Source organism: Ochotona curzoniae, unplaced genomic scaffold (genome assembly GCF_017591425.1).
Source record: "Ochotona curzoniae isolate NIBS_2020 unplaced genomic scaffold, NIBS_Ocur_1.0 patch96, whole genome shotgun sequence".
Taxonomy (NCBI): Eukaryota; Metazoa; Chordata; class Mammalia; order Lagomorpha; family Ochotonidae; genus Ochotona; species Ochotona curzoniae.
Window position 1 is genome coordinate 1 of NW_024467079.1, and position 25,220 is coordinate 25,220.

At 47.8% G+C, this 25,220-nt stretch overlaps 1 protein-coding gene across 1 annotated transcript; it reads right to left on the minus strand.

Annotated features, from left to right (window-relative positions):
• Positions 1-291: 291 nt before the first annotated feature.
• Positions 292-15,195, minus strand: LOC121168292 (nuclear body protein SP140-like protein). The gene is made up of 4 exons (XM_040998234.1): positions 15,063-15,195; positions 3,757-3,914; positions 2,646-2,811; positions 292-1,756 (listed from the first exon to the last, which is right to left on the minus strand). Exons 2-4 carry the CDS (start codon positions 3,910-3,912, stop codon positions 1,551-1,553), a joined length of 528 nt encoding a protein of 175 aa, XP_040854168.1. The 5' UTR covers positions 3,913-3,914; positions 15,063-15,195; the 3' UTR covers positions 292-1,550.
• Between the last annotated feature and the right edge of the window lie 10,025 nt (positions 15,196-25,220).

The window sequence follows — 25,220 nt, forward strand, 5'->3', positions numbered from 1 at the left end:
TTCAGAAAAAGTGCCAAGAACACACAATGGGGAAAGGACCATTTGTCAATAAGCAGCACTGGGACAACTGGATAACACGAGACCAGAGAGTGACATTAGACCTTCATCAAAATCACCTGAAAAAATCCACCAAGAATGAATTAAAGGCTTCAATCTAAGACCTAAAACTGTAGAAGAAAACATGGGGAAGAGCTACATATCATGGGTCTTGGCAATGATTTTCAATGTGACACACAAAATATGATCAATACAAGCAAAAATCAACAACAAAGATTATCTAAAGCCAAAAAGCTCTGTAGAGTCAAGAAAATAACCCACAGGTAAGAGACAACCTACACTATGGCAGAAGACATGTGCAAATCTATCTGCTAAATGACTGAGACCCAAATGATGGAACTAACTTAAGCAACTCAATAATAAATTAATAATGGGTATTTTATTATCAAAAAAGTCCTGCACAAAAGGACCTATACAAGTGACCAACGTGTAAATGGGAAATGCACAGCACCACTAACCACCCGGGAAACATAACGTAAAATCATGAGAAGATGTCACTTCACGCTGGCTGCTTTGGTGTTTAGCAGAAAGACATGAGAGGACAGATGCCGGTGGTGATGTCTAAAAACGGGAACCCCGGTGCTACTGCTGGCTGGGTTATAAATAGTACAGCCATCATGGAAAACAAAATGGAGATTCCTTGAAAATCACACATCAACTACGTAAGACAGAGCAGTCACACTCCTGGATATTTATCCCAAGTATATGCAGTCAATATGTCACGGAGGTGCCTGCACTCCCCCGTTCAGAGCAGTATTAGACACAGAAGTCGAGGCGTGAAGTCAGCCCAAGTGCCCGGCGACAGAGGAATGCGCAAAGATGACATCTACACAAAGGAATACGACTCAGCCTCAAAAGGAAGAAGCTCCTATCACCTGAATCAACCCACATGACCCGGAGGACACAACACTGAGGGAAACAAGCCAGGTACAAGAGGACCATCACAGAGCTCATCTGTGCTTCACAACAGCATCTCGTTTTCTTAAAAATTACTGAAAACGGATTTTAAGTGTTCTTACCACAAAAAGTATATGAAGAGCTATATATGCTCGGTACATCAAATCATCCGTTTTATTCTGTGTCAGTGGGCTGTGAGCTGCAGGGTTCTCCTTGTCTCCCTTTGCTCTCCACTCCCGACGTGCCTGGGGATCCCTCAGGGAGCCCTGCCCACACCCTGCAGCCTTGAACCCTTTCTCCTCCTCCATTCATCCCTCCCTGTTCCTGGCACCTGCACACACAGATAGTTATCAAGGATATGGAGTCACACGTGTTACCAGTTTAACATATTCAGATGCTGTGTGTTAGAGGACAAAGACCAGATAGTGGAAACTTTTCATCTGGGCTCCTCTTTAACGCTGGCCACGGGCCATGCTTCTGAGCCCTTCAGGGCTCCACCCCTAGCTCTCCTGTCTGGAAGGTTCTCTAGCACTACTGTTTCCAGGTGTTTCAGCTGTGCAAGTCTGGCTTCCTCCACTTTGACCTCGGCTGCCTTCTCAATGTCCTCCCTCGTGTCCCTGACCTTCTCCGTGTCCTCCCACGTTCCATCCCTGGCTTATCCTCTCTGTCCAGAACCCAGCTGGCTCCGTTCCCTCTACAAGTGAGAAATGCTTGTTACCTTGTTCCAGGGGCAGCTGAATCCTGGAATTCTCCTCTATGTGGCCTCTGACATTGTTCTGGAATTGAAGCTTGCGGTTGACTTCTGAAGACAGAGATGAGAAGGCGGTTAGAGATCTTCGCAGGAACCATGGAAGTCACAAAACCACCTGCTTATGATTTTCCAGTTTCCGGATCAGTGCATCCCACAGAACTGAACGTTCCCCATCAGTCCATGGGAGACGGCATGTCAGCAAGGGAGGTTTTATGTTTTCCAGACAGAAAAAGACAAGCAAGGCTGGAGAAAACAGAAGTGGAAGCACTGTGGGCTGTGTTACCTAAAGAGTGCTGAGAGAGGGAAAGCAGATAGCAACATATTCAATAAAAGAGAATCATGTGGGTTTTTTCTCTGGTACCTCTTTTTAAAAAAGATTCTTTTATTGTTTAGAAAGCAGAGTAAGGGGTGAGGAGATCTCCCTTCAGTGTGGTGACTCTTACAATTGGCCCTGCCCCCATTGGGTGTCCCTGAAACTGGCTGGGGAGGTTTTTACAAGAGACCGACCCCATGAGCACAGAGTACCAAGCCAAGCTGGGTCCCGCACCCACAGTTAGATTGTCTATCGCTCAAATCAGGCTGCAGTCAATGGGGTGGGCTGCAGTGTAGACCAGCACAAGGGCTCCAGTGGAACAGAAGCCACTGGTTCTGCTCATTGGGATTTTCTGTGACTTGTCCTGTGTCCTCCTAAGTAACCGTGGTGCCCGTGTCATGCTGGTCATCTTGTTATTCTAAACGCCTGGCTCAGCAGATCTCTGAGTGGCGGCTGTACCCCTGCTATCATGCCAGAAGCTCCAAGAAGGTTCATGCCGCGTCTGTCTTGACAAGTACTTTATCTCCACTGTCCAGCACAGTCTGTGGTTTGTGTTAGAAACTCAGTACATGCTTGCTGAAAATATTTTACCCTAAACTCCTAAAGGTAGACAATTAACATAATTACCAATTTCAAAGCTTTTACGAACAGGAACTAATTTGGGGTATTCCTGCAGGTTGACCTCGCTGAACACTGCCTCGAAAACAGTCTCGTCAAACTTCTCCAGTGTCCCCAGAAGATTGTACACCACATATTCAACAGGCACCTTTTTGAAACAAGATTCTTCAGCATCCTTAAAAAATATAAAATACAAAAACACAGAATATTAAGCTACAACAAGCTCCAGAAGTCAGTTTCATTCTTTTTTTTTTTTTTTTTTAAGATTTACTTATTATTATTGAAAAGGCAATTTTTGGTGCAGAGATAGAGACACACAGAGAGAGAACGATCTTCCACTTGCTGGTTCACTTCCCAAGTGGCCACCATGACCAGAGTTAAGCCAATCCAAATCCAAAAGTCAGGAGCTTCTTCCAGGTCTCCCACACGTGTACCGGGTTCCAAGGCTTTGGGCCGTCCTCCACTGCTTCCCCAGGCCACAAGCAGGGAGCTGGATGGGAGGTGGAGCAGCCAGGACACAAACTGGTGCCCAGTATGGGATCCCGGCCCATGCAAGGTGAGGATTTAGCCACTGCACTATCATGCTGGGCCCTACTCAAACTCTTAAGACTACACAAGTGCCACACACACACACACACACACACACACACACACAAATGAAAGAAAAACCAAGCAAGCCTCTACTTCTAAATTCATCCCAATGAGTTTTAAGGCTTTTGGACTTAGATATTTTGAATCAACATTAATTGAAATAAAGTGCTGTGCCAGTAACTGTTTCAGTAAACCAGTAAAACCATTAATCCACTAAAATTATTTATAACATTTAGTTTATGTTACAATGAATGATTGTTTGAACTATATGGTATGACATATACAAGACAGCACCCATCTAAGAGTGCAATTGTGTCAACTCTGGCTTATCACCAGTGCATCCGCCCACCTCCAGAGGGCGTCACATAACACCATTGCATCTGGGAGAAGCAGGGCATGAGTGATACAGGAGCACTTACAGAAACACCTGTCTGTCACTGGTTGTAACTTGAAATTGAATCTGGAATATCAGAGCATAAATTAAGTGGCTGCTAGTACACCAGGTTGTGACACAGTGGACTTCACTTACCTGAAACATTCTATCCGTGATGAGTCCACGGTCACGGAGGCCATGAAGGAAAGGAAATGTGTGCGTTATTGCATGTGAGATCTCCACTCTGCAGCTCTTGAAATGATTTAACACTGCCTCATAGATGAGCTTTTCTTCTTCGTCTTCTGTGGACATCTCTGTGGGAAAGCACACCCCATGAAAATGGTCATTAGGATTACAGGGCCCGTGGGAGGTCCTAAGGTCACACTCGGGAAGGAAAGGCCACCACGCACCAGCACATTTAAAGCAAGCATCCTAGGTAGATGCCAGAATGAACGGAGCTAAAGCAATAGAGATGAAATGGGAGGAAGCGCACAGGTCACAGAAGAAGTAACTGCGGACTGCCCAGCCCATCCTGCATCACAGCGATTATAGGTACTTCCCACCTAAGCATATGTAGAATGTATTTCAATTGAAAAACCTTAACTCCTATAAAATCAAGATGGAATAAGAAGGGCATTTAGACAGGAGTATAAAATAATGAAAGAAAAACAGGATCTGTCCTTGAAAATATATCTTAATGAGCAATTAAGAGAAAACAGATCACAAAAAGACAAAAGCAAAATGCCCTATTTCTGATCACAGTCATCAAACCACTCAATTAAGTGAGAAATGCCATTCTACCTCAAAAACTTAGTTATGAGTGATAGCACATGGTGTAATAATAACAATTGTAAGCTGAGAGTGTAACAAGAATGGCAACCATATCTCCCGAGACAACTGGTTTTGTTTTGTGTTAACACAAATTGGTGCTCTTCTATTTTAGTTGATAATAACTGAATTTCAATTACATACAACTCTAGATATTTTTCAAGCCTTGTGATAACTACAAAAAAAATCAGTATATGCACGAAATGCGAAAAAAGTATTATCTTTACCAAATAGCATTAAATTATAAATGAACTTAACAAGAAAAAATACAGAAACAAAGAAACTATGCAAGAGTAAGACAGTAATTGACAAAATGGCAACAGTAAATTTTTACTTATCAATAATTACTTTGAATGCAAATAGATCAAATTCTCCAATCAAAAGGCAGAAAAAAGTATAGTAAGTCCAACATGATCTAATTGCTTGCTCCCTACAAGACACTCATGCTGACTTCACAGACACACAACTGAAAATGAAAGAAAGAAAAATCACAGTCTATGTAAATGGTTCCCAAAGAGAGCCTGGGCGTGTGTGTTGAAAGAAAATAGATCACCAAGACCACAAAACAAGTCTCAACAAATAGAAAGACCGAAATTATACCAAGTATCTTTTCTAACCATAATGATATGAACTAGAAATCAGTAATGAGAGGAAAACTGAAAAAATTCACAAACACATGAAAGTTAACATATTACTGAACAAACAGCAAGTGAAAGAAAAAACAAAAATGGAAGACTTTTAAAGTTTTTGACACCAATGGATATAGAAATATAACATACCAAAACTTTGGTAAAAAAAAAAGCAATCCTAAGAGAAGAGATTTTAGCTATAGACACTGGGATTGAACAAAAAGAGAGAAACTCAGTGAACAATCCAACTTACAACTCAAGGAACCAGAAAAAGAAAAACCAACCCTGAAGTCAGCAGGAGGAAGGGAATTAAACTACAGAAAAATAAATGAGACGATAGGAAAAAAGCTCAACAAAAGTCAGAGTTGATTCTTGGAAAATAAAAGCATAACTGAGAAGCCTTTAGCTGGACTAATCAGGAGACAGACAACCCAATCAAAAAGTGAAAAGAAAACATCACAATTGATACCACTGATACACAGATTACCCTAAGAATCTATGATGAATAGTTACATACCAACAAATTTAGTAACCTAGAGGAAATAGAGAAATTCCTGGAAACATACCAAAACTGAATCAAGAAGAAACAGAAAATCTGAAGAGATGGGTAGTAAGTAAGGAAACTGAATTACTAACAAAAAAGAATCTACTATCAACTAGAAGTGCAGGGCTAGATGGCAACATGGCTGAATGCTACAAAACAATCAGGAGGATAATACAAATCCTTCTCGAACTGTTCCAAACAATTGATGAGAACACCTCCAAATCAGCACTGCCCTGATACCAACTCCAGAAAACAACAATTTAAGAAAATGAAATTACTGGGCCAAATTCCCTAAGAACGTGATTACAAAAATCCCCAATAAAATACTAGCAAACCAAATACAGTAGCACACCAACAGGGTCATTTATTGGGATCAGGTGGTCTTTATTCCAGGAATGTACATGTGGTTTAACCACACAAATCTATAAATATGACCCATCACATTAACAGAGGGAAGGACAAACAAATCATCTCAACAGGCTCATAGTAAGGTTCAACATCCTTGATGACAAACACTCTGAAAACCTGAGTAGAGAAGGAATGTAGCTAAGCCAAACTTAAATCAAAGACAAAAACCTGAAATTTTTTTTTTGACAATCTTTACATAGTTAATTAGGGTAAGAAGGTTCAAGGGCTACAGGAAAGTGGATAATACTAGTATATTTTCCATATTGTTACCTTCATGTTTAAAGGGGGATATTAAGGGAGAAGGCCCACCAAATTTCCCACCCTCCCCAGGTCCTGGATGTAGGGCATGCTCTGAGGTTCTTGCTCAAGTGGTTTTGATAGTGCAACAGTTATGAATCGCTGTCAATCTTGCCACTCCAAGCACTATGAGGTCTTTGAAAAATCCACTGATTAACATAGTCCATCCTAGCTGAGATGGTTGGTTGACCTGTTCTGTCTTCTCTTTTCTTCGTTTGGGTTCTGAGTCCAGCATGTAGATTAGGAAGATCTCCAAAGAAACTTCTTGGATGTGCTAGCAAGTACAGGGCCTGGCACAGTCCATCGCCCAGATCAGCTGGTGGTTGCAATTGCTGGGTTGGTTCTGTTTTCACTCCCAACTTCCACTGGAACCAATTGGTGTTGCAGTCCAGCCTGGTTCTGCCCAGCACATACTTGACCCTCACATAAACCAGTGGGAGCTGCAGCCTAGTTGGAGCGACCCACAATAACCCCCACCAGGCCCACCCCCTACCCTGGTTTGCCAGTATGTGTAGCAGTAATCCAGTCTGTCCCACACCCCATTCCACCCCAGCCACTATCTTAGTTTTATGTCCTCCTGTGGAAGTGGTAACCCAAGAGGGATGAGCCCACTATTTCCCTCCCAGGCCTCTCCCACTCCCAGATTCCAGCTGAAGCTTCTGCCAGCTGATGCTGCAGCTAAGCCCAAACAACCCTCGCCCACTTTAATTTTGTTTGCACCAGTAGGAATAATCAGCCCAGCCCGGCTTTTCCCTGATCTAGTCCACATGAGGCGCACAGGTGTGGTAGCTCTGCCTAGTCTGGTCTGCCCCCATCCCAGCCTATGCTCTCCTGCGGAAGTAGCTGTCCAGCAAAGGAACCCTCCTTTATTCCCCTTGCCGGCTCTGCCCACTTCCTTTCTTGTTCTCAGGCTGGTTGGGCACTGTGGTCCCTTCCAGTACAGGCAACCTCACCCTGACATTCTGTATTGTGCACTAGTCTTTGTTGCGACCGAACCTGGGTAGACCCACACTGGTGCCTGATTTGCCAATGGATGACGTGGACAGATTCAGCCTGGTCTTCCCCCGACCCATGCCAATTGTATGCCTGTGTGTAGCTTTCCATGGCCTTTTCTGGGCTGTTTAAAACCTGAATTTTTTTTAAATGGACACTCAGGACTGAAAAGGTACAGCATGCTAAGGTTCCAATTTGTTGCAACACATTTAGAAATACTGTGAGTGCTTGATTGATACAGCACACTCTTTTAAGTGTGCCTTCCATGGTGCTACACTGTCTCTTCTCTTGGCCCTTCCATGAAATGAGAACCATTACCGTCACCAGTGTTCTACAGGTGTGAAGCCAGGCTTACCCCAGTTGATTCATACAGTGACAGAACTGGAATTCAGGCCACCTTCTCTCCAGCTTCCTGACTCCCAACGCTCCCACCTCCAACCACCCTCTTTGATCATCACACTATGTGGCTTTTCAAACAGCAGAGCCTAAGCCATGTGCTTGCATTAGGCCAGGAAGCAAAAAGCAGATTCTGAAAAACGGGACCCTATCTCAATTTTTTTGAAAGGCAGAGAGAGAGAAACAGAGACAGAGACAGGGAGAGTTTTCCCATACACTGATTCACCCTCCAAATATCTGCAACAACCAAGTGGTGGGCCAGGTTAAGGCCAAGTGCCAGGAATTCCATCTGGGTCTCTCCCAAGAGGCTGGTGGGGATCCAGCTACTTGAGTCATCAGCATTATCTCCCTGCGTGTTCATTAGCAAGAAGCTGGACCTGGGAGTGGATCACGGACTTAAAATCCAGGCATTCTGATACAGGATGCAGGCAGAATCTCCCACGTGGGAGACCATGAAGAAGTTTCTGGTACTTGGCTTTGGTCTCAGACCAGGGCAGCATTTCTTGTTGTGTCATGTTGAATGAGACAATTAGTTGATGGAAAATCTTTCTCTTTTTCTGTAATTGACTTTCAAGTTCAAATAAATAAATCTAAAAAAAAAAAAAAAAAACCAAAAAAAACCCAACAGAAAAGAAAGAGTGGAGACCTGATCTAACTGTGGTGGCTGAAAGGTGGGGACAGTGGGAAGCCCTTAGCTCACTCTGGACAAGCCCTCGAAGGTGTTCTCGAGCAATGGCTGAGTTAGGTCCCATCTAGCTGTTCCCCTGCTTCCTAGAACACCATGGGATCATTCCCCCCCACCCACGCTGAGAAGCCTCCAGGACACATCAGACTAGGGGCTTCCTGGCCCAGAACTGTAACATCCAAACTGCAAGCTGAAACAGACCTAGAAGTTTCCCTTGAGGCTTTGCAGTGCCATCATGAAAAGCAGACACACACAACTCCCAATCTCTTCTGGATGCTGGTGTATTCATTCCGTCAAAACCAAATACAAAATAAGAAATCAAAATCAGGGCTCAAAGTTGCTCATAGACACATATGATAAAGACCTTACAGTAAACTATTGGTAAATACCACCCAGTAGCAGATGGAAAATCAGTGTGACAGGACCAAGAAGATATTATGTCAGAAATTCTAAGACAGGTTACATTAGAAAACCTATCTACACTTTTATTTAATGGAACAAATGGAAGAAATTTAAAAATCACTACAAGCAAAGAACAATCTGAAAAAATTTCATAGGTGGTAGATATGCAAAACACAAGAAAGCCCAAGAAGACTCCAGAAGGAAGACCTATTCTTGGACCTAAAATCCAAAAACAGGAACTTTAAAAGGTTCAAAGATGGACAACAATAATCAAAGAAACATTAGAATCAAACTTAAGAGATTTGGAATCAATTTCCATCTCAAATAGTCCTGAAGGACTTAGAAAAGTGACTAAACACTACACCCACACTAAACCAAACGATCCAGACATGTCAGAACCAACGGATGAAAGAAAAGAACTTGGTAATTTCAAAGAATGAAAAGCAAGTGATACAAAAGAAAGGATCAAGAACCTGAATGGCTGCAGGCTTCTCATTAGCAATACTGAAAATGGAAAAAGAGAAGTAGACTAATTTTCATAGTAAACCTCTATGCTTGCCACAGTTTTGGTAGTTGTGAGAGTAGACTTTCAGATATGAAGGATATTTCTAAAATATATGCAGATCTGTGCATTCTTCATGAGTGAAGGACAGAAAGAAAGAAGAGCACACATTATGCCCACAACAATTCCAACACAGGAGAGGTCCAGCTTCAGAAGTGAGCCACATCAGCCTAAGACAGCCAGAACTGCTTAGATGGGGAGGTTAGGGTGCCCCGGGAAGGCTTCCCAGCTAGACAGGCTGCAGAACATTATCAATTGGTTCTGAAATTTTTCTCAGGGAATAAAACTCCAGAAGAGCCAACTGTGCTTTGAAAAGATCTATGAAAAGGGATTGTACTTCCCATTAAAATAATGGTCAATAAGTCATTTCAATATTAAAATACAAATAAGAGTAGTGTATCAAATAAGAATACTTATCAACAGAAATCATCTACACAGACTCACATTTGAGAGTACCTCAAAAAGTTTGTAAAAAACATGGAATGAAATGGTTAGTTTACTTTTAGTGCAAAAATTATTGGAAACACATGCTTTTTTCATATAAGCATTTTCCCTGAGCTTTTTATAACAGAAGATCTATTTCTTTGAAAGTCACAGTGACAGTTTTGTTTTTTTTTTTTTTTTGTTTTTTTTTTTTTTTGCAGCTAGTTCACTAATGAGATGGCCACTATGGTCAGGGCTGAGCCAGGCAGAAGTCAGGAGCTTCACCTGGGTCTCCCATGCAAGAGGCAGGGATCCAAACACTTGGCTCATCTTCCATTGCTTTTCCCAGGCAATCAGCAGAGACCTGGATCAGAAGTGGGGCCGCTGGGACTTGAACCAATACCCTTATGGGATGGCGGTGGCTTGACCCACGGTGCGAGGAGCACACCCCCTTGTAAAATATTCCTTGCAAGATTCTTTAATATGTAAAATTGATGTTATTTCAAAGCAATAAAGGATAAACTAGTCTGGCAATGCTGTTACATAAATGCTTGGATTTTAAAAGCAGCTTTGCATTTCATTTCACATGTAAAAATAAACTTCCCATGGAATTAATAGTTAAACATAAACCAACCAATTCGATAGCCTATAAAATCTTTTCTTTCCTTTCCTCTCTCATTGCACTGACCATTTCCTATTCACTGAGAACTTCAACATTGGAGTTATCAGAACTGCTGAAGAAATTTACAATTTCAATATCCACTGGGAAATCCAATAGATTCCCAGGCCTTTAAGTATATTGACACATTGCTGTCTAACATCTCGTGTTTAAGTTTTTGCAACTTTTCCAGCCAATATATAGGCTTCAACATCCTACCAACTGGTGCATTTTCCAAGTCTCAGTCTCAGATATGATCAGCACTTCACACATCCCAGGCCATGTCATTTCATACATGAAATGCTGATCAATTTTCAACTCTCTCTTTTGGGATCTCCAGTTATTTCTAATGTCCTTTAATGTCTATAAGTTCTCATTCCTCTAGGTTCTCATCCCTTTCTTACACAGCTAACATTGTTGTCCATTGTTACAATCCAATGTTTGTGGGGAGCGGGGTGAGGAAGCCACTCCCAGGAATAGGAAGGGCCTTTGCAAGATGGCGGCTGGCCCAGGGCCAGGAGGCGGGGTTGGTCTCGCCAGCAGGTAAACAGGAAGTCACAGGGATAGGCTGATGCCCTTGCTGCGATTATGTCATTGCTACTGGCCTATCAGGTAGCGCCAAGTGGACCCACGGGGAGAAGTGATTGGTGGAGGACGGTATAAAAGAGCTGCTAAAAGCTTTAAGATGGAGGATGAGGAGAAAGATGGGGAGAAGAACAAAAGATGGAATGAGAACAACGGGGCAGCAGAGAGGGGTAGGAAAGCTAAGATCTTTGGGTGGAAAAGCTAATGTGCGCAGGGAGAAAAAGCAGAGAGGGGTACAGAAGCAGTAGGACCTACGGAGAGAAAAGTACTGGGACAAGAAAGGGGAAAAGCGGCAGAGAGGAGTACAAAAGCAGCAGAATAAAGCTAAGACCTTTGGGGAAAAAAAGCAGCGGACACAAGGCTATAAAATCAGCCGTTTTTGGCAATAAGGGGTCCAGCTGCGGTTCCGGCTTTTCCCAGACCCTCAAAGTGTGCCTCGTCGTTAGTGTCGCTGCAGGTCAGCGACAAATGTTCTTAACCTTGACTGCATATCAGGATCACCTGAGGCTGCATGTGAGCCTCAGATCAGTAAATCTTTGAGGAGCTCCAACTCCGTAATCTACAGGTGATCACGCATACTAAGAGCCAGGCACTGGGCAAGGCTGAGGAGGCCTGCTGGCAACAACATCCTCAGATGCACACAGCCAGGAGCCTCGTGGAAGCAGCTGGTGACATTGTTCAGGGAAGGTGCTTAAGCACAGCAACAGAAGGTGGCACAGAATTCCCTGCAATACACTGCGGAGCCTCTCGTGCTGGGTCAGCAGAACACAGGGCCACAGAGTGGAAGCCCTGGAGACAGCGTGGACCTGGCTGTAAGACCTGCAGTGCTCTGGTCAACTTTGGCCACAGCCAGAGGCCGAGGGCCTGGGCACAGACTGAGGGTTCTTGTCAAGAACTCTCAGGTCAAAAGCTGCATGAAGCAGGAGGTTTAAACATGTAAGAGAAAAAACTATGAGAAACAGAAAATTTGATCTCAGTCTGTACCACTGTAATGTCAGATAGCAAAACGAATCTGGAATCAGAACGTTTTGCACTTCTTGTATTATTTCTGCAAGGTTTCTGTAAATACAAAATTTATCCCAGGGCCAGCACTGTGGCACAGTGGGTTAAACTGACACCTGCAGTGCTGGTGTCCCATGTGGGTGCTGGCACAAGTCCCAGCTATTCCAGTTCTGATACAACTTTCTGCTGATGTACATGCGAAAACAGAAGTTTTGCAACTGTGTGGGAGACCTAAAAGAAGCCAGAAGAAGTTCCTGGTTTTGGCCTAACCTAGCCCTGGCCGTTGCTGCGCTTTGGCAATTGAACCAGCAGACAAAAGTTCTCTCTCTCTCTCTCTTGCTCTCTCTCCTCCATGTCTCTCTAACTTTGCCTTTCAAATAAATATCATCTTTTCTAGTCCCAAATAAAAAATAATATTATAAGTGAGAAACAGCAGAAAGAAGCCAAACTACATATTGGAAATATTGAACGCTAACTGTAAAACTTCTTTCATCTGAGAAAACCTTCTTTAAAAGAAAACTAACAGCAGGCAACACCCTTGTTCATGCAATAGTAAAAAAAAATACAGTTTTTCTTCAACTTAAAAATGATTTAGGATTGGGACCAAGAGGCAAGCCACTGCCATCACTGTTTCTATACCATAGAATACCAGGCTCATGAAGAGCTTTTTCATACTACACAATTCCCATATATTACTAAAAAAAACCTGCACCCAGTAAGTCCCTACTTTGTGTTGCCTCTGCTGACCTGGCAAGAGGGCAGCGCTGGCAAGCAGTGTGCAGACGGGTGGCACCCCCAGGTGAAACAAGCACCTAAGAAGAATCTTCCAACTGCCCAGATGGGAGATGATTCACTTTCAGCCAAGGCAGTTACATGAGAGCCAGCTTCCGGGCAAGCACGGGCGAGGTGGGCTGTGAGGCCACGGTAGCATGCCAAACAACAAAGGGGCAGAGAAGGCAAACTTGCACAGGGACGGAGGGTAGCCCAAGGTGCTGAAGGCCTCCCAACAACCTAAACAAAGCAGGAATGTGAACTCTAGGCTGAGAAACAAACACACGGTGGCTGACATGATGGCTTCATGGGTGATTCACGGAACTGTAGCACTGAGCTCAGAAACACTCCTACAAGAATATACATTTAAAGAACCAAACCCTAATGAGTATTAAATATGGCCATGACTACTGCGAAGATAAAGGATGAGGAAAGCGTACTTCTGCTTTTCAGAATATCAAGCAAATCCTCCCACGTCCTGAACAGGAGGCCAAATGCCTAAACTGAATGACACAGGCAAAGAATGAACTAGCGAGAGGAGATTTGAGTGGTTGTTAAACACACACAAACTCCCCAGCTGCCCATGCAACCAGAAAACACAAATGGAAACAAGAAGTCACATGTTACCAGTCGCAAAGTTTGGCCAAGTGGGGAGAGATGGCTTCCCTCATTTGCTCTTACTAAAAACACTGACCCAGCCAGTAAATGTTCTAACCTTGCCTCAAGACCTGTTTTTGCTGGGGCCCAGCACAGTGGCCTAGTGGCTAAATCCTTGCTTTGCATGTGCCAGGATCCCATATGGGCAGCTGTTCTAATCCTGGCAGCCCCACTTCCCATCCAGCACCCTACTGGTGGCCTGGGAAAGCTGTTGAGCATGGCCCAAAGCCTTGGGACCCTGCGCCACATGTGGGAGACCTGGAAGACCCGAGAGAGAGGCCTGCAAGACCCGCGTGGGAGACCCACTGCTGCCACTTGGGGAGTGAACCAGCAGATGAAAGATTATTTTCTCTGTATCTCTTTATCTCTGTAAATCTGCCTTTCCACTAAAACTAAGTAAATCTTTGAAACAAACAAAAAGACCTGTTATTGGTTTTTGACATAAGATAAATACTTGTCTACATGCGAGACACAGCGAGAGAGAAGCACAACCATCACTATGGCTTGTTGATCAAAGTGAACAACCGAGAGTCTAGATTTCATCCACAGGTACTCGTTTGACAATAAGGATGTATAAATCCTATGCAAGCAACGTCATGTAGCTGTTAGAAAGAGTGAGGTAGAGCTACACATAAACACAAAGACTGCTAAGATTTCCACTGCTAAAATAATTGAAAATGAAAAATGCAGACCCTATACCCATAGTCTAGTCCCATTTATTACTGATGGAGAATATGTAAATTTTATCAGTGGACTGCAAAAGTTCATTGGAATTTCATGCATAGTTTTTTCCTAACCTGTATTTGCAGTGAATTTCCGGGAGACACCTGTACATACAGATTTCAAATATTTTCTGCATCAAAAAAACCCAAACTTTATTTTTTCATTCCATTTTTTGAAGCACCCTCAATATTTGCAAAGCCAATTATTTATGTTAAGTGCACAGATACGGAAGGCACATCCAAGACATCGCAGGACTTGAGAATGGAAGGAGCGACAGCATTTCTTTCTCTTGTCTACCTCTGTGTCATTGGAAATTTTATGAACAAAATCATGTTTCTTCGTGAAAAATTAAATCAAAACGACGAGGCCATGTTATTTCTGAGCCCACTACAGGAAAAGAGACGATTTCTGTGACTATGTCAGAAGTGCCACTCATCTGGAAGTTAAGAGTGAAAATAAAGCCCCTGAGCCTGCACCAGCCTTTGATGCCCACGGGCCCCTCTCTTCCAGAGAAAAGCTCAGACCCGAGTCAGTCCAGGGCTGGTCCTGCCGCCAGGGTGAGACCCACCACGCCCTAAGCTGGAAAATGGGCAAAGCGCTTCCTCCCATGTTTGCTATTTTCTAAGCTTCCTTGATGGCCGTGACCTGCGTGAAGGAGCAGGCAGGGACCCTAGAGAAAGTTCGGAGGCCGCGAGGAAATCAGTCCTGCACCCGTCACCCGGACAGCCCTGTCTGCTGGCCAGCTGGCCAGAGGAGTAGAAGCTGCTGAATGAGAAAGTCACACATTCTCCAGCTGTGTTCACAGCGCACTGCCCCCTGCTAGTTTCGAAACGGCCCAGCTGCCCCACACAGCCCATTCCCGCACTCCGGGCGCACTCCGGGCACTTAAGCCCACCTACCTGATCTCCTGGGAATCTGCACTAGTCCCCAGGAACCACAGAAGCTGAGGACACTGGAGCTGCTCTGCGGACTGACAGACAGCTAAGGAAGTGGCTAAGAACTCTCCTGGTAGAGCTGTTGCTGTCCCCTCCTGCCAACAGCCTGCTCACTTCTGATTTCCCCAGGTTTCCTGCCTGTGCCCTGCCCCAGCAGGAAGCCCCCCCCCCCCCCGCAACTCTCCCCCCACCCCGGACTGCAGAGGGGCCTGGCTGGGAAGCCAGCAGGCTCCACCCAAACGGGGAAAATAGAAGTGAAACTACAACTTGAGAGCTAAACAAGCTGTCTCCTCACTGCTGCCCTCAGAGGTGGCTGTCATCACCTGGAGGACAGGAAAGGGGGATCCCGGGGCCAGCAGGACCAGCTCCAGGGAGTCCACTTGTGCATACCAAGTCAGAAAGATAAAATGCCTTGAACCCAAGTTGTCCTCAGCTGCTTCTGCCTTGCAGGAGCGGGGCACAGTCCACACAGAGAAGGGAGGTGCTGACTGCCCATCTGCCCCTTTGTGGGGCAGGGTGGCTGGAGGAAAGCAGAAATGTCAGCCCTTCTCACGGGCCCATGTAAAGCCCAGGCTGCACCAAGAGTGGTGCTGATGGGCAGGCCCGGGTGTGGAAAGCACAGGGTGCCTGGTGCTGGGCACTCCACCAGCATGCCTTGTGATCAGGCTGGGGCAAGAGGGCCCCCAAGGTACCAACCAGGACTGTGGGCTGCTTTGCAACCCCAGCTAGGGCTGAGGAGGAGGCCCCTAGAGGTAGGAAGCAAGCCAGTACATAGTGCTGCTCCCCTGATTCCCCACCCAGGGCCGCAGCCGATTCACCCTTCCACACTGAAGTCACCCGTGATCTGATGTGGGGTGTAGGCATCAAAGCACAGGGGAGCAAATGCAGCTGTAAGACTCCACTGGGGAGCTGAAGTCCAGACAGAACCGAGGGGGCAGGGACCGGAAGTAGCAGGGGTGGGGCGTGGAGAACCCAGGGCCCAGGGAAGCAGGGGGTGGATGGCTAAGGCATAAGAGCAATGGATTCCCAACTCCTCCCAGGGAATCTGATGACACCCACTGCCTTAAAAGCACCTGCACATCACCCTTGAAAACACAGGGAGGAAAGGGCTTCTTGTCTCTCCACTCCCACTCTCGCTTTCCACAGAGGAGTGGGATCAGTCAACTTAGGACACAGTGGCCGATGCTGGGCAGGACATCCTCGGCAGGACACAGGACCTCTGCACCTGCAGGTGCACACGCATGGTCTGTTTTGTGTCTTATTCTGGGGTAGACATCTCTCGCTGCGGCAGGGGGAGGGCTTGTGGACAGGGTACCACCAAGCTCAAGTGCACAGTGACAGGGGCTGGTGTGAGGGTGGGGATGGGGATGTTGGTTGATGGTGTGGGGCAGCCTGGGGCTCTGTGGATCAGCCCAATTCTGGAGTCTATTTTAGGGCTGTCTATTCCACCTGTCTAATCTATGTCTCAAGCGCTGTTAGCAAGAATAAAGCTGGTGTGTGTGTGTCCCCACGTGTCTGCTCATTTTGATTATGTCTACTTGGAGATCTAGTTGGAAATCAGTGTGAGAAAAGATGCAACGGGTGGGGGAGGGGCACATTCTGACACTGTAAGTGTTCAAGCACACAGAGGTGGCTCTCTGTGGGTTGTCATCTGCTTGTGCCCCAAGTGGGCAGAGACAGGGGTGGGCAGTAACAGCCTCTTGGAATCACACGATTGTGCAGAAATCCTCCCCCTTCTCACCCAGGTTCAGCAGAACGCAGTACCAACTCTGCAGCTTTTACAAGAACCTGGGATGGGCACCAGCACGGTGGCTCAGTTGTTAAATCTCTGTACACGTGCTGGGATCCCATATGGGCATCAGTTCGTACCCCAACTGCTCCACCTCCCATGCAACTCCCTGCTTGTGGCCTGAGAAAGCAATCAAGGATGGCCCAAAATCTTGGGATCCTGCACCCATGTGGGAGATCAGAGGAAACTTGTGGCTTCTGGTTTCAGTTCCACTCAGCTCCGGTCATTGTGGCCACTTGGGGAAACAAAGATTTTTCAGTTTCTGTTTCTCCTTTCTATAAATCTGTCTTTCCAATAAAGAAAGTGAATCTTTAAAAGAGAGAGAGAGATAAACATATGGGGTGACACTGAGCCTGGCTCCTCCTCTCCCAACCCCCACCCCCACACGGGTATCTGCTTAGTGGAAACTCAGAGACGGGGTACAGGAGTGGGGGCCTTTGGGTACCACAGGGGGCAGAGCTTGTGAGGGGCTGGATCATGCCTGGGAATGGAAAAGTAATTCTTTTTGCTACAGGAAAGCAAATTCTTGGGAAAGTGGATGGCTGGCAAGAGGCCCCAGGCTGACATGGAAAGGGCTATGGGGTGTCCCGTCCAGCAGGACAGTCAACAGGGGTCACAGCCAACCTAGGAGAGAATGGGAGGACAAGAGACACAGGAATGGACAGCAAGACAGAATGTCTGATCAAGCTGACCAAATTTTATTTTCACACAAGGCTTTATAGTCTGCAAAACAGGATCTATGGGTGAGGAGAAAGAGGAAATAGGGTCCAGGACATGGCTTCACAGCTCTTTCTGGACAGTTATTTCTAAAAGCCCTTTATGCTTGCAAGAGGCGGGCATGGTTCACAACTCTTTCTGGGTAGCTATTTCCCAGACCCCCTTATGCTCACAAGAGGATGCCAGCAGGTAGGGCACAAGCCAACATCCTGTTACAAGCACCAAGTGTGCTCAGAGCTGGGTGGGTTGCTAGATAACTTGTAAACCGCAGGGTGTCTTAAAAATTGGTTTCCCTTGCACTTTGCTAGCTGGTACTTTTCACTGAGCCAGATCTAGATTCAAAAATGGCTTTAATATGGCTATAATGTATATGGCTCCCAACAATGGGATCTGGGTATAAGAAGGGGAGGGGAGCCCCAGGGAGCATTGCAACCCCCACAATCCCCCTTCTGAAAAAGCCCCCAAGAAGTGCCTTGTCCTCATGAGGGAGCCGAGGTAGGGGCTGGCCCCAAGTCACAGTCCAAATCCCCTTTCCCAGGCTGCATCATTACCCACATCCTTTCCTGCTATGTAGCCCCTGTGCCTGGTGCTACCTACGACCAGCCCGACTCTCTGCGGCCCATACCCACGCAGCCCCTTGTGCGTGTTCCCCAGGACTGACCAGTCAGTGGCTGTGCCCAACGCAGACCCTGCACATCCAGAGCATCCATCCAAGTAAAGGCCTGCTGCCTCAGCTTAGCTCCCACACTCCCCTCTAGTGGCCATGCCCGATATTACCATCTCCCTTGAACTGGGTTCTGTTGGTAGTTGGCAATAGGAACCACATATCCTTTCTGCAAGATCGCAATTTTACAGGACCTGCAAGGAAGCATTGGTTTTTCTTTTTTCCCTAGACACATGTGGGCCAACTTAAGAATACATTTCTGAGAGCAGTTCTAAAGCATCAGCAGTCTTGTCATCCGCATAAATTCAGGGTTCCAGTCCAACAGGAAGTACCATGACTCCACCCCTTGTTAACCCTCTAGGGCCATCTGCCTCCCAGGGAGCTCCCTCTTCTGGGAGTCCCAAGGTGGCCCAGAGTTCACATCTTCCTGCTCTCCTGGATGCCCTGCAAATTAATTGTGGGAACCCCTCCCCAGCACATGGATTTTACTCAGTGATGAGTAAGCGCAGAAGACTGAGCAGGCAGCAACAGTGGATGGCGCAGAGCCAACTTCACTGCGCATTTCCTGCTGACAACTCCAGACATGGAGGAGGCTGTAGCCATACATTCACTACTTTTCTCGTGACCTCAGGAGCTCAGACCCCGAGGTCTTACGCTGCTGAAACTAAGAGAGGGGAGACAGGACACAATCCAACCGCGGGCTCCTCGGGGTGCTCGTGGGAGCCTTGGGAAGAGAGTTTGTTGGCTTCAGTGGTTAGAGTGGAGCTTTATAAGCCAGGCCCATGAGCCAACATGACACTCTTGAAGTATGAGAGGAGATGCGTTGCCGTCAAGAGGCTCTGCCATGGGAAGAGGGAGAGGGAGGGGAGAGGAGTCTGCGTGCAGCCTGCCCGGGGTGTCTGACACACACCAGCTGACCATGGCTAGAGCAGACAGGCAGGGAAGAGCAGATTCTGCCCTGCCCACAGCAGCTCCTGCTGGAAATCGTGATCGATGGGAGCTAACTGAAAGCGCACTGCCCCAGCGCAGAGGGTGAGGTGGGCCTCTTGAGACCATCAGCTCTAGCAGCTCCAGTCCCTGGGAAACTCCAAGTCAAGTTCTCTAAAGCTGATGGGACATCACTGTGCAGATGCCATGTCTGACCCCCGTGTGCCTGCCAGGTACCAATGTGGCTACCCACACCGCAGGCTGGCACCCAAATGGCTCCAGGTTACACAGTGGCTCAGGAAACACATCGGGTAATCCCAGGTATTTGCTGAATTTCCTGGGCCTCATCCTTTGATGAGGGTACGGGTGAACTGTGAGCTTACCTTGGGACGAGGTTCATCAGGTGCTGGTGGGCTGGCAAACAGAACGGCATCTCGGCAGCTGGCAGCCGCAGGGGTCTCTGGGTACAACGGCTCTTTGGTCGGGGTTGTGCTGGTTTTCAAAACATTGACATCAACCTTGGAAACTCCTGGCTTTCTCTCTGGAGATGGACCCATTTCCTTGGGCAGCAGGGGCGAGTGCCCAGTGACTGGTTGGCATGAGCTGAGAATGGCTGGTGGACTTGTCCAGCAGGTGACACCATCCCACTCTAGAGAGAATGCAGACCCCTCTGCTCTTCCCACGGCCTACTCTCCATGGCTACGACCCCTTTCCCACACATCATGCTGGGCAGTCCTCAGTGCCCAAAGATGTGAACTGTGGTGAGTGAAGGGATCACATGTGTGCAAGGGCTGGGTTTCCGGGCTGGGTGTGACCACGGTAATGGTATCCTTGAGCTGTGGCAGCATGAACTGCATCTGGAAACTGGTCCTTTTCCCACGAGGGTGGTTGAGCAGGTGGAGTTGACACTGGCCGTTCACCATTCGGACAATCCTCCAACACAGGAGCTAAGGGCTCACTCTTCTATTTCCCGAGAAATCAGAAAACAGAAACAGCTGGCCAGCTGCAGGCTGGACACGGGACCTTGCAAACATTTCTGAAAGCGTGCACAGAGCACCTGCCATGGACCCCATCCCACCCCACTGTAGCCCTTGTCCAACCCCCAGCCTGTGGGTTCAGGGGAAACCTGAAGACTTGAGGATGGAAAAATCCACTTTCAATGTCACGCAGAATCAGGGGGTTTCAGGTCTGATGGGAGCAGAAGGCCTGCGGAGCCCGAGGCTGACCACAGTGTCAGGGCTACAAGGAAGGCACGCCCAGGGCTACAGAGAAGGCATACCCAGTTGGAACAAGGAGAGCGTTGGTGGGGCTGCTTTCTCCCCGGCCCCCTCGATAACCAACAAGAAGTCGCTTTACTCTGTGGCGTCACTTCGGGCTTCTCCCTGCCAGGGCCGCCTGCTTCCGGTAACTCAGGCGGGTGTTCCTGCGGAGTTCCCGGAAGTGCCATGCACGGGAGGCGCCTCCTGGACACCGCACACCGGACGTTGCTAGGTGTGGTGCTCCCTCTTCAGCTGTCCCCTGGCACTGCCCCTCCAATGGCCAGAACTGGTCCTGGAGACCTCAGGGCCCCCGAGGCGAGCGCCACCCTGGAAGAATGGCGGCACTGATCGGAAGTGCTGGCACTCTGTGCCCCCCAGAGTGGACTTTGTAAACCAAGAAACTCCTAGAAGACGCATGGATTGTTCTAGATCTCCACTGGAGTTAACAAACCATCTGGAGTGACAGGAAAGCTGTGCACGCTGTTTCTCACAAGTTGGAGAGGATTTCTTTTTTCTTTGTTGCATATGGTTTTGTTTTATTTTTAGGGATGTATTGAAGCAGCCACCACTTTAAAGGGACTCGGGTCCTGCCCTGATAGAACCTGACAGAAACGTTGTCTTCCAAAGAGCAGGAGAGTTGGGTCTAACAGGAAGTATAGTACAGACACATCTGGTTCCTGGGTTCGTTAAATCCTCAGGAGGATGTCTCCCGACCAAGAACACAGCGAGAAGCAGAGGGTCCCCATCTCCCTCCTCCCCCGCAAGGAGCGTGCAGTGTGGATTCATAGCGACGGCCCACGCTGGGAGCTGAGCCGGAGGGGTCTTTACCCAAAGCCCATGATCTCATAGCTTAGGACAATGACAGTGCTGAGTCCTCTGAGTGCCCTCCAGGGTCAGAACTCAGCAGGCTCCCACTGTGAGATGGACACTGCCTGAGCTACAAACACTGCAGACTGTCAGGGGCCATGGTGAGGTTCGGGGTCCGCAGGAGGATACTCAGATGTCATAGGGAACAGTCCTTGGAAGCCATGAGGCCCCTTTCCCTGGAGTGTCCGTCGGCTGGGGCAGGCAGCACAGTATGACTTTAAGATGAAGTTCTCTGTGTGTGAAAGCTTCAGGTCCTGGTTTCAGGGACACCCGACTCGCTCTCACTTTCTGTAGGGAGCCTGCATCCTGACCTCCCCAAACTGCTGCTTACAGGATGAGGGAAGCCAATTTCCCTGGTGCAGCAGGAAGTGAGGGGCAGAGTGACTCGATGGAAAGAGAAGGAACTGGGAGCAGGGAAAGCCACCGACGCTGCATGCTGCCCTGTGGTTCTCCAACATGAGCTGCATTCCCTGCACCAACCCCACCATGCACTCAGACCACTCCTCATCCAACCATGTGGGTATCTGCAGATTTCCAGAAGCGTCTCAAACGTGGTGACAAAAGTATCCAAGGGACAGCTAGGGCAGGTGCTCTCTCTCCCCTGCATTAAAATCTCGGTTCTGTCGAGCACCTGTTTTAGTGTCATTGATGTGGCAGCCTTGACTCCGACTTGGCTGTAGTTATGCACGCTAATAACTATGGAATCATTCTAAAACAAGGTTCTGGGGACAGCAGTGGGTCTTCAAGACAAAGAACTCACATTTCACCCAGGAAAGAGGCTGGGATTGAAAAGCAGCTTGGTGCAAAGGAACTCATCTGCATGTGCAGGCAGAGGCATGAGTCACACCATCTTCTGGAACTTTCTCCAGACATGTAGATCTTGGAAATGGATATAGATTGCTGAGTTCTTTTTTTAGCAACAAGCTTTGGTGTTATGTCTGTGTGATTGAAGCAGGGCTTGGAAGTGCTCCCTTTGCAGGGGGAGGGTCACTCCCCTGACCCTGAGCCCGCCAGTGCTGCTCACATGAGAATGGAAAGGAGAAGACTTGGGGTCCACCTCCAACTCAGCAGCTGCTCCCATGCCACCTCCAGCTGCCAGGAGCTTAGAATTCCCCATGACTCTGCTGACTTCCAAAGACTGCTTTGTTCTGCACAAAGTTCAGCTGCCCCGGATCCTGAAAGGTTAGACTCGAGGCAAGCAGAGGGCACGGTCCCTGGAAACAGCCCCCCTGTTGCTGTGTCTGCCACTGCCCTCCTTTCTGGTGGACTGGGGGAAGAGACACTGCCCAAAGTGTGTGAAGAGTCTTTGTGGACTCTTTGAGCCAGTGGGTCCACTCCCAGCAGTGGCAGCAGCAGGCAGTCCAAAGAAAGTGAAATCCCCAGGGGCAGGCTGGACCAAGCCAGGCTGCAGTACCCACCAGCAAAAGCCATGGTGAGTCAGGCCATTTCAGATTGGGCCACATGTGAGACACACCCAAAGGTGGATTTCCTATTCCCAACACTCCGAGGGGGTCCCTGGCTCCCCACCCGCTTCAGCCCCTCTGAGGGCTGACCCTGAGGGGCTGAGCAGCATCAACCTGCAGCTGCACAGGCCCCACTTCCGGCCCGGCCCCGCCCACAGGCCGGCCTGGGCACCAAGCACTGGTCCCGCCCACAACTTCCTAAGAGCACTTTCGTTTTCTCAGAAGCAGGCCCTGGCTGCCTGGGTCAGCCATCCACAGGACTTGCGGGCCTCAGTTCCCTGGGGTCAAGAAGGGCATAGGAGCAGTTGCAACAGCAGCAACAGGTGAGTTTTCGGGCCCCTAACTTTTCGTGACTGGTGGCTAGGGCTGTTGGACTAACTTTCTGGAAGCAGCCACTGGGGGCTTGAAATGCAAGTGTTTGGATTCTGAGGTTGTCCCAAGGGTGGGAGAGGATAGGTGGGACTTTGGGGAGCACATAAAAGGGAAAGGGGGCACAGGAAGGCAAAGCTGACATACTTGCCTTTCTCCTAAATTGGCGTTTGCAGCAGTGTGTCCTGTGCCCTGGATCTTCCCTGAAACGCTGACCCCGCCCTCAGGCTGCTCCTGCATTCCCAGTCCTTTCCAGTGATTGGTTGAGTAACTGTTGGAAGCCTGCCACAAGGTTCCCCTGTGTTTTCTGTAGGCACGTTCATGGTTCTTGCTTCGAGTTCAGTTTCTAGAAACAGGAGTTCAAAGGGCTTCGTTTGGGGGTGATCATTAAATTAGCTTCTAAATTTAGTGATGAGGACTAGGGTTTCCTAGCTTGGCCAACTTGACAAGTGCATGTGTTCTCAAACTGTCTTCCTTTGAGCTTTTCTGACTGCTGGTGGTCAGTGTGTTTCTCATGCAGCTGTTGAGTGCTGGACTTAGCTCTTTATTAATAGCCTGTTTGTGTCTTTGTGTTTCCCCGCTTTGCTTGGATGTTTACCTTTTGCATATTCATGTGTCAGATCCCATCTATCATGAAAGGAGCCCCCGGTCTGCACAGCAGTGTCCTGTGTGATAAAAAGTAGGACCATAAGGTCAATAAGTTCTACTAGGCCACCAAGAAAGCCTGGAGCTGGTGACTTCACCTTTCTGTGGCTCATAGCAGAGTAAGAAGGAGAAACCATGAGATGTCTTGCTCTGCGCACTGTTGGTAATGCATTGTTTGTGTGGAGCTGCAGGGCCGTCGCCTCTTCTTAGCCAGCGATCATACTGACCTGCACTCCTGCCCAGGTCTGTGCTATCTCTCCTTCCCCTGTCTCCTTCCCTTGTGTAAAGTGTGGGCAGCATGCTTCTTTCCCTTCTGTTCTCTATAAGCCACACAAGCTGGAGCAGGAGTCATCCTCCCTGTCCACAGGTGCAGGTGTTGGGCATCTTGGTAAAAGTGCTACTTGGGACACATGCAGGCCCTACCAGGACACCCACGTTGACGTCAAAACTCCATTTCCGGTTCCAGTTTCCTGTGAATGTATACCCTGAAAAGCATACATGGTAAGTGGCTGGATCCCTGCCACCCTCTTGGGAGACCTGGGTTGAGTTCCTGCTCCCAGCATTCACCTGTCCCAGCTGTGATGGTTGCAGCCATTTTTGTGAACCAGTAACTGGGAGATTTCACCATCTCTATGCCTTTCAAATAAATAAATAACTTTTAAAATAAAGATTATTTATTTTACCTAAAATTCAGAATTACAGAGAGTGAGGGAGAGAGACAGAGAGAGATTTTACATCCACTGGTTCACTCCCCAAATGGCTGCAACAGCTAGATAGAGCCGATTGGAGTCAAAGGTAGGAGCCAGGAAACTCCTCCATATCTCCCACATAGGTGCAGGGGTGCAAGTCCTTGGGTCATTCTCCATTGCTTTCCCAGGCCGTTAGCCTATGGCTGGATCAGAAGCAGAGCAGCTGTGTGCATGAAGGTTGGCCTTGGCTACAGCATCCCTTAGTTTGCATATGAGATAGGGCTGGAGACAGAACCGACCATATGACGGAAACCATCAGTGTGTGTGTAGGCTGATGTGGGTGACAGACTGAACCAAACCCACACAGGAGTCAGGTCCAAAGTCACCTCAGATGAAGTTTCTTTGGGGAGCCCCCAGCTGGATCAATGGACTCAAAACTCCAGCCACAGTGAAAATCACAGATGTGTGGTCTGACCCTGGGGTGCGTATGTCAGAGCTGGGTCTCCATGGTTGCTGAGGCCTGTGTGGTGAACGGCATGCCCACCTGCTCACGGGGGACATGGCAACCAGTTCATTTAGGCCTAGAGGATGTCTAGTACCGTGGATGGCAGAACAAATTAAACAGCTCTCCCAGACAAGCTTTTGATAGCGAGTGTCTGGGTGAATGGAGACTCTGAGTGGACTATGTCAGCCAATGGACCTTGGAAGGAATTCCTTATCCCTGGAGCAACTC

Bases quoted from the DNA above. Each gene is read 5' to 3' on its own strand.
- LOC121168292 (XM_040998234.1), bottom strand. From the start codon at position 3,912: ATGTCCACAGAAGACGAAGAAGAAAAGCTCATCTATGAGGCAGTGTTA. The intron at 2,812-3,756 runs GTAAGTGAAGTC...ATATTTTTTAAG, and splicing joins TCACGGATAGAATGTTTCAG to GATGCTGAAGAATCTTGTTT. The intron at 1,757-2,645 runs GTAATTATGTTA...CTCTGTCTTCAG, and splicing joins TCGTAAAAGCTTTGAAATTG to AAGTCAACCGCAAGCTTCAA.